This window comes from Amblyomma maculatum, chromosome 1 (assembly GCF_055883805.1).
Source record: "Amblyomma maculatum isolate TAMU_Amacu chromosome 1, ASM5588380v1, whole genome shotgun sequence".
Lineage (NCBI taxonomy): Eukaryota > Metazoa > Arthropoda > Arachnida > Ixodida > Ixodidae > Amblyomma > Amblyomma maculatum.
In genome coordinates this window covers 155,703,429-155,717,255 of record NC_139344.1, presented here as the reverse complement: position 1 = coordinate 155,717,255, position 13,827 = coordinate 155,703,429, and the positions used below count along the sequence as shown (strand labels likewise).

The 13,827-nt window shown below is 47.6% G+C and overlaps 1 protein-coding gene across 4 annotated transcripts in view; it reads right to left on the bottom strand.

The window, feature by feature from the left end:
• LOC146204699 (large proline-rich protein BAG6) overlaps positions 1–13,827 on the bottom strand; it is a 111,833-nt gene that overhangs the window by 38,350 nt on the left and 59,656 nt on the right. For all 4 annotated transcript variants that reach the window (XM_084589414.1, XM_084589412.1, XM_084589415.1 and 1 more), the window contains exons 16-17: positions 9,885–9,981; positions 7,772–7,953 (exon numbers count right to left, since the gene is read on the bottom strand). In XM_084589414.1, coding sequence (XP_084445540.1) covers positions 7,772–7,953; positions 9,885–9,981 — 279 coding nt within the window. The remainder of the gene's footprint in view (positions 1–7,771; positions 7,954–9,884; positions 9,982–13,827) is intronic.

The window sequence follows — 13,827 nt, the reverse complement described above, 5'->3', positions numbered from 1 at the left end:
TCTACAAAAGAAATTTATTGCAGATAAATGCTCACTTATTTGCAGTAGGCAGTGATCTTCTCCTGAACACTGCATTTAACTCCATCAGCGAGAATCGCACTTTCCACACGCGACATCATTTCCACAAACTCCAGTCCGCTTCCCTGTATTCCGGAGCAGTATCGGCGCAGCAGATCGGTAGCAGCGAGGGCTTCGTGCAACGTCGGGCGAGGGCGATCGTCCTCCGGCGGCGGCTCCTCGGTCTCCTCGTTCGCACCAGATGCCAGCATGTCGGCAACAATTTCCGAGTCCAACGGGCTCGCTGTCACGGCTACGTTGTCGTCAACAGTGAGAAAATCCTCCAGGGCAACTTCTTCGGGCACAGCGTCCGGAACATCAGCGAGTTCTTCCCACAGCGTGGCAACATCGCTGTCATCTTGCACAGTGCGCGCTTCACTAGCAGCTTCTGCATCCTCTCGACATAGTCCAGCATGGTGGAAGCAGTTGCGGATTGTGGATTGCGTCACGTCTTCCCAGGCACGGTTAATCATTTCTATTGCGGCCAGCAAATTAATCTTGAGCTCGTCGTTAACCCGCAATTTCACCAACAGCCGCTCAACGACGCGTTTCCTGTAGCCCAGCTTGAAAGCGCGGATGATCCCCTGATCGAGGGGCTGCAAAACCGCTGTTGCGTTCGGTGGCAGGAAACAAAGCTCGATGTTCTTGAGCGTGACGCCGCAGTGGTGCGCAGAACAGTTATCGAGGAGGAGGCAAATCTTTCGCCCGCTCGTTGCAAGTTCCTCGTCCCAGCCACACAGCCACGCTTCGAACAACGTTCTGGTCATCCAGGCCTTAGAATTTGAATGTGACTGGGAGTGAAGTGCATCCTCGCAGGCACATAGGAGACTTGAACTTGCCTATGACAAGCGGCCGCAGCTTTGATGAACCGTCCATGTTTGTCGTGAGAAGAACGGTGACTCGGGCCTTATTCAATTTGCCGCCATGGCACTTCTCATTCTTTAGCGCCAAGGTTCTGCTCGGCAGCAGTTGCCAAAACAAGGCAGTCTCGTCGGTGTTAAAAATATTGCACGGTTCGTATCTCTCCGTGACAGCACGCCACACGTCTTGCACACACTTTTCAGCACTCTCAGCGTCCACTGCTTGGCTTTCACCTGCAACCACCTTCCCGGTGATGGAGTAGCGGTCTTTAAATCGTTGGAGCCAACCACTGCCCGCTGTAAACCCCTCGACGTCCCGGACGAAGGCAAAATCTTTTGCCTTCTGTTGTAGCATGGGGCCAGAGACCGGCAGATTTCGCGCGCGAACGTCCAAGAACCATTGGTACAGCGCTTTCTCTACTTGGTCGTAAGCCGGCTTGCGGTGGCGAAAGCCGTCACCATTTGGTCGTTCCTGTGCATTGCCTCTGATGGCCGACTGGTTTTTCAAAATGGTGCTTAACGTGCTCCGCGGAATCTTGAAATGCGCGGCAACGTCAGACTTTTTTTCGCCGCGGCCAACGCGGCGAATTATCTCCAGCTTGTCGGAAAGCGGTAGGGCACGCCGCTGCTTCGTCGTCATCTTGCAGGATGTAGCGCCGGAATGCAAGCCAGCAGCAACGTAGGCACGTCCGGAATCGTGAGGATAGCAGCAGCACGACTTGCAAACGCGAACAAAGAAAGCTCCGAGGATGCGGGAAAGTTCGCCACTGACGCGTTCGTTGTTCGGAGGTTGCCTTCCCTTCGCCCAAACTTGAAACCAGTTCTGGCCGGTGTTGCTTCTTTCTCGAAGCGCAATAGGTCCGGAGCTGCTCGAACGTCTTTGATCACATGGTAGGCAGCTGCCGAATAGGAGCGCTGCAAAGAGAGGCTGGCCGATGGCGCGGATTTTAAAGGCTACTCACGCTACTCCGGGCGACGGCCGCGCATGCGTACAGGAGGGTCCCTCGTGGAAGCTGCTGTAGAGAGCCCCTCCTGCGTTTTACGGAAGCGTGGCATCGGCGCAGAAGCAGCAGAAGCACCCTAGCGGGCGCATGATGACGTATGCGCTGTGTGAGACCTTGGGGAACGGAGCCGTCGCCAATCCCCCTCCCATCTGACAACGGCATGCGCTAGAAGTATTGCGGCCCGGCAGCGTGGGCTGCCTGGAGAGAACTCTGAGCCGGCACAAAGGCCCGCCCGTTGGCGGGCGTTTGGCGACCGATCGCGCGCGCCGAGTTCGCTATATTCGATGTGTAGTTCGTTATAAAAAATAAATTTTATATGCATAATGCTAGCGGAAATTCGAGTGTTCGATATAAAACATAATTCGCTCTGTCCGAGTTCGTTATATTCGGGTTTGACTGTACAGTGACACTGAAGCAAAAGCACGTGCTGTCATGGAATTGTGCATCCCGTGTAAGTTGAAAGTGTCCAAGAAATGGTAACGAATTTTATGCAGCGGAATGGCCTGAGCCTATGGCAATGCACAAACGTATGCCAAAAGTTGCCTAAAAGCATACGCCGCATGTGTGGTATTTTGTCACTTCTTCCAATCTCGCGAATAATGCCAAATCATGAGGAGTGTCATATAAGAATGTCTCTGAATGATGCTGTATTTTGATAAACTTATCAGCAAGCATGCCCACAGCACAAGTTAGTGTCTCGTTAAGGGGGTTTCACATGTTGGGGGGGTCGACTTATAGTTGGCAATGTACAGAGTCAACAAATGCCATACTCAAATAGAATAATGTGAACTGGTTCAATGCTCTTTCTTCAGCATAATTCACGTATATAAATGCTCTATTTGAAATTATCACCTCTCTGGAAGGCTGCATTCAGGTAGCATATCCTTCGACACACCTTGCATGCTCACACATCTTTTTCAAAGGCACTTTTGCTATAATGAACTTCTAATATGATAAACAAATTTTCTGATTCCTTCAAGTTCTGTGCATCTGATGACTTGGTAGAATGTGGTAGCTACATTTGAAAGCTAGTACACATTGAGAAAGCGCACAGGCTGGTTTGAAGGCCCCCAGATTTATCCTGGGACAGTCTGATTATACTTGAAAGGCACTCTTTCATGTTGATGTTTCACACATGTCTAGTCAAAACCCCTTATAACAATACCAGTTTTAACAATATATCGAATATAACAAGCTGCACCATCAGGTTTGCTACGTGTTTTATGGTAAAATAAACCGCTTATTACAATAGCATCATGCTATATTATTGGTTATAACAATCAAATATGGTCACTGAAAGTCAACAAAAACGCGGAAACATGGCAACCACCATAGCGCACGCGTATGCAGAGACGCCGACAACGCCAATGCAACGAAAATAATAATAACAAAAAAAAATTTGCTGGGGCTTAGCTTTAGTTAAGCCCAGTAGGTTGCAAAAGCAACAATAGCATGCTACGTTATAGTTCAGCTCGTAGTGTAGCCAATTGAGGTGTACCATATTGACCGTACGATTAACACAGGACACACACCAACACGCTCCTTTTCAAGCCGTTGTTGCCGTTCTTCTTGTTTCCTGAACACGTCGTTGCTGCCTAATTGCATTCCTACATTTTTGACTGCAGAGTGAACACGTCGACAAAGAGTCTTCACTGTTCAAAGCGTCCATTACATTCTATTCGGAGTGGTCACCAGTTGATGATTCAAGAGAAACGCGACGCGCTCGTCTAGCTGCATCTTGAGCGCGTCGTCGAGTGAGACGCTGTTCCCATTCTTCATCTGTCTCTGTAGCCCACCGTTGTTTCCTGGCTTCATCGCAACGGCGTTACTTTTCTTTCTATTTATCAGGATGCATAGCGAGTGCCTCAGCTCAGCAAGCGCGAGCATTTATATATCCATCGTTTTCCTCCTCCTCCTCCTCTCAACTGCGAGAGCAGAGATGACAGCAATACCTCCAATCGGTAGTAGCGCAGCTCCAGCTGCAGCGAGCCGTGCCTACCGACCGCCGCCACCCGACGACTCGACTTGGTAGCCCATCTCTCGCAGCTGGTTATGACATCACAGCCATCTGGGGTCATTAAGTGGGGACCCGGGTCTTTGCAGCCGAAAATTGGTCAGAAAATCGGATTTTCAATCTTATCGTTTTCGCGATCCTAAGATCTGTCCGCAGCTACCTCGAAGTTTCGTTTAAAAATATCGCCTAATTTTCGCGTTACAGCGTTCCAAAGACGTGAATCTGTGAGTGTGGCTCTTTGAACTGTGGTCAAATCACGCCGAATTTCGATCTCCCGCAGTTTGAGAAATACGCGATCCGCGGGCATAATCTTGGTGTCGTTCTAAACATTGCGATTCAGGCCATTCCAATATCTCGGTTGACGACCATGAGCGAGCCCACCGAAGCGGAAAACAAAGGAACAAAATCGCGTGAAACACTCCCTGCTATTGGTCTCCCACCGCACAAGAGCAAAATGGCGAGCTTTGGTTGGCTGGCGGAGTCGACTGCTCGTGGTTCAGCGCCGTTTTGAAAAGGTCTCTCCTTTAGGCCTAGTCGGCCTAGCGCCGTTCCCTCATCGTAACCACAACGCGAAATGCGCAATATTAAGATTCACGCTTCATTATTAGCCTAAAAAAAGTAGCGAGAGGAGATAAACGCGTCGGGGACGGTGCATCGCCATATCTGGCTATCTGCAATCAATGACGAAGCGCGATGGCCTGATAACGGCGTAGCATAGCCGGTCGTGCTCAGTGCAACAGCGAGGAGCAGCATGACCTGCCGCGTACAACCGTGATGGTGCAGATAACCAAGTGCAGCTTTCAACGCCAGGATAGATCGTCCTGCAAGGCAGCGCCGCGACCAGCCGCAGCGGCAGTCGCGAAGCAGCGTCCCGATACACGCGAAACATAGACAAAAATATTGCGTGGAATCCCAAATCCTGTTGAAATAAACTTGCTTCTGAATACTGAATACTATGCGGTGAAAGACTAGCAATGGTCGCTTATCACTAGTTGCAGGCTGACTGCGTTTACAGCATGAACATGAGAATGGCGATCGCGCCCCAGAACTTGGCACCAACTTTCGTGGAGGTCATTATGCAAATGCACTAGTCTTGGTGGCGGGATGGTAAATGATGCATTGCCATCAGAAGCTAGTCAGAACCCACTTTAATGAGTTACTTTTAGCTTTGGTGCTTCAAAAATTTATCAACACGTTTTTCATCAATAAATCAAAATATTGAGGACTGTACATGTTTGGAGGTGCGATATCTCTGGTTCTACTTATGATATTGCTATAATTCCTTTTGCAACAAAAAAGTAAACTCATGTACAGTGCAAAAATATAAATGAATTTGTGGTATTTATTGAGGAAAGTTTTTAAAAATTGCATGTTTTCTGGAGTGTCCAGGTGGCTTTTTGTTTTCTGAACTTTGACAAGCTGTAACTTTGGCTAAAATGGGACCAGGAAATTCAATCTTGATTTTTGCATTCTCTGCGTGTTTTAAATTGATTTGATATGTCAGTTTTCATTGTAACTCCTGTAGTTTTACCAACAGCTCACCTCCAAACAAAGAACATAAAGTGCTCAATATCTTCAAAACTAAATGGCTTACATAAAATTTATGTGCATATTTGAAATCAGCACAAAAAGCTGCATAAATGATGCAACATTCATCAGAATCTACAAGGAAATAAAAAATATTGTCGTAAGACCAGGGTCCTCCCTTAAAGGTCAAACGTGCCTACCGACCGTGGCTACACGAAGGGCTGAAAATGGTAGTAGTATTTCTTTTGCAATAAAAAAAAAATCGGGACAGAGCGCATCAAGCCAATGCATTGATCGTGTATGCTGGGGAAGCTTGCATGCCGCGGAGACGCTGGAGAGGACGGAGCGCTTCCTCACGCGGAGGAGGAGAGAAGCGTAAGGCACGGCCGTTCTGAGGGAGAGCTTTGAGCGCTTGCCCTAGCGTCCTCTCTGCCTCTGCATAGTGGTGGAACAGTCCATTCTGAGGGTGCGCTAACCATGGTGCACTGCACTATCCTCCCTTATTTGCTTTGTCCAGGAGCCCCGCTTCACGGTTGCCCATTTGTGACAGGTGCGCAGCAGCGTTCGTGCGCTTGTCTTTCTAGCGTAGTCCTCCTAGTGTGCCATCGTAGCCACGATCTTGCTGGCTCTGGATTTTCCTTGAACCACAATGAAGGACCCTCCTTCAGGAAGCGCGACACAACCGGCGCAGAAGAGGAGGCAAACGGAAGCACGGCCTGACGCAACCAGCAGTATCAACAATCATCAGCAACATACTCAAAATTAAGAATGGAAGCGATGCCAGTGCTGCCCATGCAATGGACAACGACCAGAAAAGGGCAGAAAAGGGCAGACACGGGGCCTCTACCAGTGGTTCTTGAACATTTGTGCAGTGAGCCTACTGATTAGTGGCCCAATTTTAGCAGAGAAGGCAAAGCACTCTGCATACTTCCTGCACAAAAACAATTTCCAGCCTTGTGGTGGTTGGATTCAACGGTTCAGTGAGAGACATGGAATTGTCTACAAGGCAGTCGTGGGTGAGGCAGAATCGCTCAATGTCGATGCTAGGCAGAAGTGGCTTGAGGGAACGCTGCCCTGTATCAGAGAAGCATACGCGGACCGGGATTTGTACAACGGGGACGAGACTGGGCTGTTTTTCCAGATGCTATCGTCGAAGACGCATGCTGTCAAAGGTGGTCCCTGTAAGGGTGGCAATTGCGTGTGACCGTTTTCTTGTGTGCCAACATGGACGGCAGCGACAAGTGCCTCACCTCCATTATAGGGAAATCCAAAAATCCCCGCTGTTTTCGTGGTGCCACGAGGATCTCAGTTCGCTACCGCCATAACGGGAAAGCATGGATGACGCGTGAAATTTTCCACGAGTGGCTGGACAAGTTTGATCGGCAGATGCAGCGCAAAGGCAGGAAGGTGGCATTGGTGTTCGGCAATTGCACTGCGCACTAAACAGCTTAGAAGCCCTCACATGTGAAAGATTTTTTTCTTCCCACCTAACTCCACTGCAGGCTTACAGCCTATGGATGCAGGCATGATTGCTTGCTTCAACCTCGACATTTTTGTCCAAGAACGCTGACTGCCACCAGACTAGATCTCACTTCTGATGGCAGTGCAGTTCATTTTTGGAGCATGGGCAGAATTAAGCTCTCCATCATCATGAACTGCTCCAGGAAGGCAGGCTTCGCTGGGGATGCCAGCAACGCAGAAGGTCGCGAAGCTCCTGCCGACACAATGATGACCGAACTTTGATCCACAGTGAGCAATAGTGACGGCGACGCGTCGGTACTTCAATTTTTACATGCCGACGATGCAGTTGCAACATATGGAGCTGACAGGCGAGGTTCTTCTTGGCAGTCACTGGTGCGGAGGGCAGTGACTGCCCTCCGCACCACGATGACGATGAACCGGAACCTGTGCAGGTTGCATCTCAGCAGGAGGCTTTGAGAATGATCGACTCCATACAGGACTTAGTTTTTGCTAAGAACCTTCCACTGCACTATGTTCAGCAGTTGGGACGCCCCGTATAAAGATGTCAGCCAGATTGCAGTGAAACCGAAAACGCTTACGGATTACGGGTTTCTTCCTGCTACGAAATAAAAAGCGTAAGCTATCTCTTCCTTATAATGTTTCTTATAAGCTTATGATGTTTTCTTTGTTTGTTTGTTTTTTCAGCCAAACCTGGTTATAACGATATTTCCATGGCACTTCAATATTGATACAAGTAGTTTTTTTTTTTGCCATGTGGGAGGGGGAAATGAAGTGGAACTATGCAACCATATAAAGAAAAAGCCAGGTACAAATGCTCTACTCAGTACCTCTGCAGGGACTGTGTTGGTCCCAGTGGTAGCTGTTGTGGGGCCGTTGCCTCTGTAGACCAGGGGAGTCTGGCGCATGGACATGTGGCGGCTCCGGCCTGGCATCATTCCCGCCAGAGTAGCTCTTGGGCGACTCCCACCACTCTCGCTGTTGTTTCCTTGACCCATGTGCATGTGCTGGCCTGTCAAAGAAATAAAACAAAATGCTTGTGTCCCAATCCCTCCTCAACCATGCCCAACAAGAATGGACACTAAGTAAAAACCATCGCAACAAGTGCCCATCACCTGCCCTATCACTTTTAGCATTACATTCGCTTCTTCCATGTGATTAAACTGCTTTTTAGATCGAGAACATCCACGGCTGCCGCCTATAACAGCGACTGCTACAGCAAAATTTTCACTATGACACATAATCCTGCCTCCAAGAAATTTTCAAAGCAGGGTTGTGTTTCAAGAAAAGTTTTAGCAACAAAGGTAAAAAAAAGCTTTGAGACAGCAACGAATTATAAGCAATTAGTCAGAAATTCTTTGATTCATTTTGCAGATCTGAAGGCAAATTTATAGAAAAAGTTTTAGTAGCAAGCGTTTGTGTGGCACCTTAACAAATGCCTTTGTATTAAGGCCAAGTGGCCATGCAGGAAGCTAAGCATGACAACACAGAAAATCACCTTATGCCTTACTGCCTATTTACCAGCTGAGGAATTAAGTTTTTATCCACAGCTGTATTCGAACACAAGTCAAGGAGTGAGTGAGCTTCCTACCAGAAAGGTTACGCATAGCCGCAATACACATTTGTCACCAGCATGATCCTCAATATTGCAGCGTTGTCAAGCCCATGACCATGCAAGACCCCCACCCACAGACACACCATGCACTGATATATTGTTACGTGGTGACAAGCAAGAAGACAGCACGACATGGCAATAGGGTGAAGGATGATTTAATGGCTGGCCTAGTGCGAGGGCTCCTCTCACGCCACTGCCGATCTTCTTTGCAACAATATATCTGCCACCTCCCACCTCTCCCTGTTATTTGCATCAGTCACGTTTGTACAAGGCAAACTCGTAAATATCAGGTGAATTGCTTCTACTGTCAATTAAGTAGGTGGTTTTTTGATGCCTGGGTCTCCTCCACAATTGTAGTGTGGCTCACTGCTATGCAGCAGCACTGGCACTTGTACTTCCACTTCAGATAAGTAGCTGGTACAGAGTCACGAATCCAATCAGTCACGAATCCAACCAAGCCAGTTGGTGAGGGGGGGGGGATGAGGAGACCGAACCAAGCCAGTTGAGGGGGGGATCAGGGGATCGGGGGCACTTTTCTTATTTTTTGACACAGAACAAAGCAAGGAAAATTGGTGCACTGACTCAAAATAGAGTTAAACATTCGGATATAAAGTTTCAGTAGTTTTGATTTTATCACTGTTTGTATGTTGTTCACATGTTGCCTTCTCATGGAAAGCTTAGCATGACAACAAAACCGGCTATGGGTTTGTAAATGGTTTTAATATTTAACAATAAGCGTGCACTAAAACATAAGTCTTAATATTTTTTTTTTAATTTCTCTGCCCCCTTTTTTTTAAAATATAGTATGCACCTTCCCTTAATGTCTAGAATGCATCATGGACTAGTTACTGGTTAATAAAAAACAAATTTGAGCCTAGGCTACAAATCTGGGACTGTCACGACACAAGGCATATGCAAGCAGTTACAACAAAACAAATGGCATTCAAATCCGTGCATCCACTGCTGCGCTAAGCTTTCCACAAGCCAGGTGATAAGCTCAAAACAAACTTTGAGAACTTTCTCAACTCAAACTTGATTACATGATAGTTGGCGTCTCATATAGACACCTATATGAGATGCCAACCATCATGTAATCAAGTTTATCTTAATGGGAGACTACTGCATATTGAACTAGCATATTATAATACCTTTAGGACAGGAATGACCGATAGCTTACTGCGGCATTGCTCACACATCAAAATGAAGAGATGGGTATACAGTCAAACAGCTAGGTTTCTAGTTTTCCATAAGTGTTGAGATTACTGCAAACACCATTAACTTGCCAGCTTAAACCTTAAACTTCACTTGCACACAAAACTATAACTCACGTTGCAAAACCAGATGAGGTTGGTGTAGAAGGGCAGTCATCAGTCCATTCAACATCTGGTGCAACTGATCATCATGCTGATTTGCAGATTGTGGTGCCTGCAAGTCAATGTACATACATTGTAATGAAGCAGCATAATACCAGACAATTCAAATGCACAAATGAAAGCCTGACAAACGAGTATGCATCGCATACCCACGACAAGCATTAGGCCTAATACGTTGTCTACCAAGTTCATGGTTGCAAGCTGCCCAAGGTTTCCCCAAGTAATTTTGAAAAATTCCCTGGATGGCACTTCATTTTATAGCAAGACATGACGACAAACTCCTACACCTGTTCGTAGTAAGCTTGGTAATAAACAAAAATTACTTGATAAATTCTTTGCAAAACTTAAAGTTAGCTGTCATGCATTGCGAAAAGTCCCCTTAACGTGGCGATGCACCCTGCTGAATGCTACTATTTTAAGCCTTAAGTTGAGCACCAATCCTGGCGAGCAGAATTCCTTGGCAGGGAAGGTGAACGGTAGCCAACGTGAAGTAAGGCAGAGGCATGAAGTGAATGGGCGTGGCATTGTTGCCACAATTTCGGAGTGCTATCAGAATCAGCCTGCCAGGACATTTGAATTCATGTTACCCCTTGACCACACAGGCACATTCATACAGCTAGGTTAAAGCGGTGCTTTATATGTGGGGCTATGCTATCGCCTCATGCCCACAAAGGCAGAGCTTAGGTGTCCCCCATAATATTTTTCTTTTTTGCCGAGTCAAATGGACAGTTATAGTGCACACATCCAGAATATTTTGAGCATTTTGCTTAAGCACATCCTGCTTTCCATTGTACAGAAAACACAAGACAACATGTTCACATCGCCTTTAACGTAAACAACCTGCATACACTCGAGTGTCTGAGTGCTTATGGAAAGCTGGAATCTACAGCCATGCTCAACAAAGGCCTTGAACACCACCGTAATATAAGCCACAAGCACAGACTCCACAGCCAAAATATTACCGTATATTGCCGCGTATAATTCAACCTTTTTTTTAAAATGTCCTTCCAAAAGTTAGGGGGTCGACGTATATGCAGAGTCTTAAAGTCGGCTTATATGCGAGGTCAAAAGTAATTTCGACCGAGTAACGGATAATATCACGCCCCGTGCGCTCGTAATTTCATAAAAGTTGCCGGACACAATGCGAAAATGAATCTGCTTTAAAAAAAAAAGAATTTCATTCGAGATTCGCCAAAGCCGGGCGGGCTGGTAATGTTTGATGCAAATGGGACTGCTACAAATCCAATCCAATCCAAAACGACCACACATGACAGTCACATGAGCCGAGAAGCATTTTCGCGTGTTGAGCAGCGTTGTGTGCATTTTGCAATTTCTTCTCGTCACACCGCCTGGACTCTAGCTGACGTGACAGCTAACAGCAGTGTATGTGGTTTGTGTCACTCGACGAACGCCTTGCAAGATGCCGCCGCAACCTCTGCAACAGTACAGCGCTGCTTTCAAACGGCAAGTAATCCTCTACGCAGAGTCTGAAAACAATCTGCATAAACAACGTCGAAGCAGGGCGGAAGTTCGACGGCTCAGAAAAGTGCTTGAGAGGCTGGAGAAAACAAAGAAGTAAGCTTTTTGCGTGTGCTGCTACACGCCGTTTTTTTCGCGGGCCGAAGTTCGGACAATACCCTGCCGTTGAGGAGGCGGTTCGAGATTGGGTTCCTCCCAGGATCGGAAGGCAGCGTTAGTGACATTTAAGGAGCACAAAAACTCGGGAATAATGGCAAACATTCATAACAGACACTAAAGCGCACAAAAGACAAGCACCTGCGCCCTGTCTCTCTCACATCTTTTATGGAGACTAAAAAAGTAAGCTTTTTGCGTGTGCTGCTACACGCCGTTCCTTTCGCGGGCCGAAGTCCGGACAATACCCTGCCGATGAGGAGGCGGTTCGAGATTGAGTTCACGACCAGAGAAGCAAGAGCCTGAGTGTTTCCTACAATGACATTAAAACAAAGGCACGCGCTGTCGTGGAGGAGATGTGCATCCCGCGTACCGTGTTTAAAGTGTCTAAGAAATGGGGGACGAATTTCATGAAGAGGAACGGCCTAAGCCTAAGGCGACGAACGACCGTATGCCAACAGTTGCCCGAAGCCTACGAAGAAAAATGGAGCGCCTTTCTGTGCTACGTGAGTGACCTGCGGGCAACACATTCATTTCTGCTTGGTCAAATAGGCAATGGTGACCAGACTCCAGTCTGAACGATGCCTGGTATGGGCTACCAACAGACACGGTCTCTGCGGCGTTCTCCACGTGCGGGATCTCGGCACCGCTTCCGACGACCAGCGGCAGCAGTGGCTCACAAGATGATGATCGCAACAGTGTCCTCACAAGCGACGACAGATGTCTCGTGAACGAATAAATATTTCTTTATGACTCGGCCTTCTGAAATACGGGCGAGCTGGGACCTCGTGTGCGGCAGCGTCGACCTAAATTCGAAGTATAACTTTTTTGCCCAAAGGGGGTTGCAAGTTGGGGGGTCGATTTATAATTGGATTAAACTTATAATAGGCAATATAGGGTAATACCAAGCGGGTGCAATATAAAGCGAGCATTTGCACTTGTGAATGTCAACGCATGATATGATGTCACATGCACACAAAATAAAGGAACTGAGTTTCAAGAGATTCCATCAAGGCAAGACATGATACCCACAGTTTATATAAACCAAAAAGAACATCTGCATCATGCAAGAGATCAAACAAAACTTTGTTTGAAGCTATGCGCACGCACTCCCCACTTCGTATCAGCTCCCTGAATTCTACTTCCCCTGCACCGATGGCATAAACAAACACTGTGCCCAATCTTCAAAGGCTCTGGGGAGTGTGAGAGTCTGTTACTTCTGTACTGGCCAGTGTGTGCACGTACTGCCCATGATGCGGAAAAGGGCACTATCATAATACAGTCGAACCCGGTTATATCGAACTCACGGAATATCCCCTTGAAAATCCTATGTAAAAGTATAGGAAAGCCGCATCATATATCGAACTCAATTTCACCGGTCGTTTGATATATCGAACTCCGCACCCCGCACTGGAAAGTGTGCCTTCCCCAAAGACGATCGCATCACTCTTGGCCGTTTGCCGCGTGACGTTTTCAAGCCACGCGCAGATGGAATGAGAAGGGACAGTTCTCTTTGCATATATGAATCAAGGGAAGCACGCCGTCAGCTGCTGCGATCATGACGCCCGCCCAAAGCGCGGCGTGATAAATCGAACCGGACTTGTACAATCAAGCCATCACGGGCACTCTGCCAAGTTCACTCCCCGCCACCGGAGGAGCTATAAAAAGATAAACGCGCCCTGCGCTGCGCAACATCTTGGCACGCTGCCAAGAAATGAGCTGTGGATGCGACGACCGAAACGGAGTGACGCGCGCCATCGGCATGCAAGCGAAAACGCTCGCGATTTTCTGCCGCAGCCACACAGAAACCTTGTTTTGAGCTGCCGCGGTGGCTCGAGCGGCGAGCGGGACGCAGTTCCAACAAGTTGGAAATATTTCGCTCTGTCGCTGCCGCTCGTCACTGAGATCGCTCAATTGCTTGCATGTGAGCGAGCTGGCCTTAAAGCATTTTTTTTTTTTCAAATTCTCGGGCGCAAAAGTGGAGAGAGGGTTCATTATGTGAGTGGGTTGATTACGCGACAAATACGGTATCGTTTTTTCGCATCGTAAGTGCCGCCACAAGCCAATTTCTGTATATCGAATTATCGATATATCGAACTTTTTCGCGATCCCCTTCGAGTTCGATATATCCGGGTTCGACTGTATAGAATACCCTCTCTCCGCATGAAAACCTGTCTAAGCTTCCTTGCGACTTCTTTCTTCGACATGCAATACTCAAGGATGATCACTGACGAAAAAGTTGACCTCAACAGCACAGCGTTGTCAG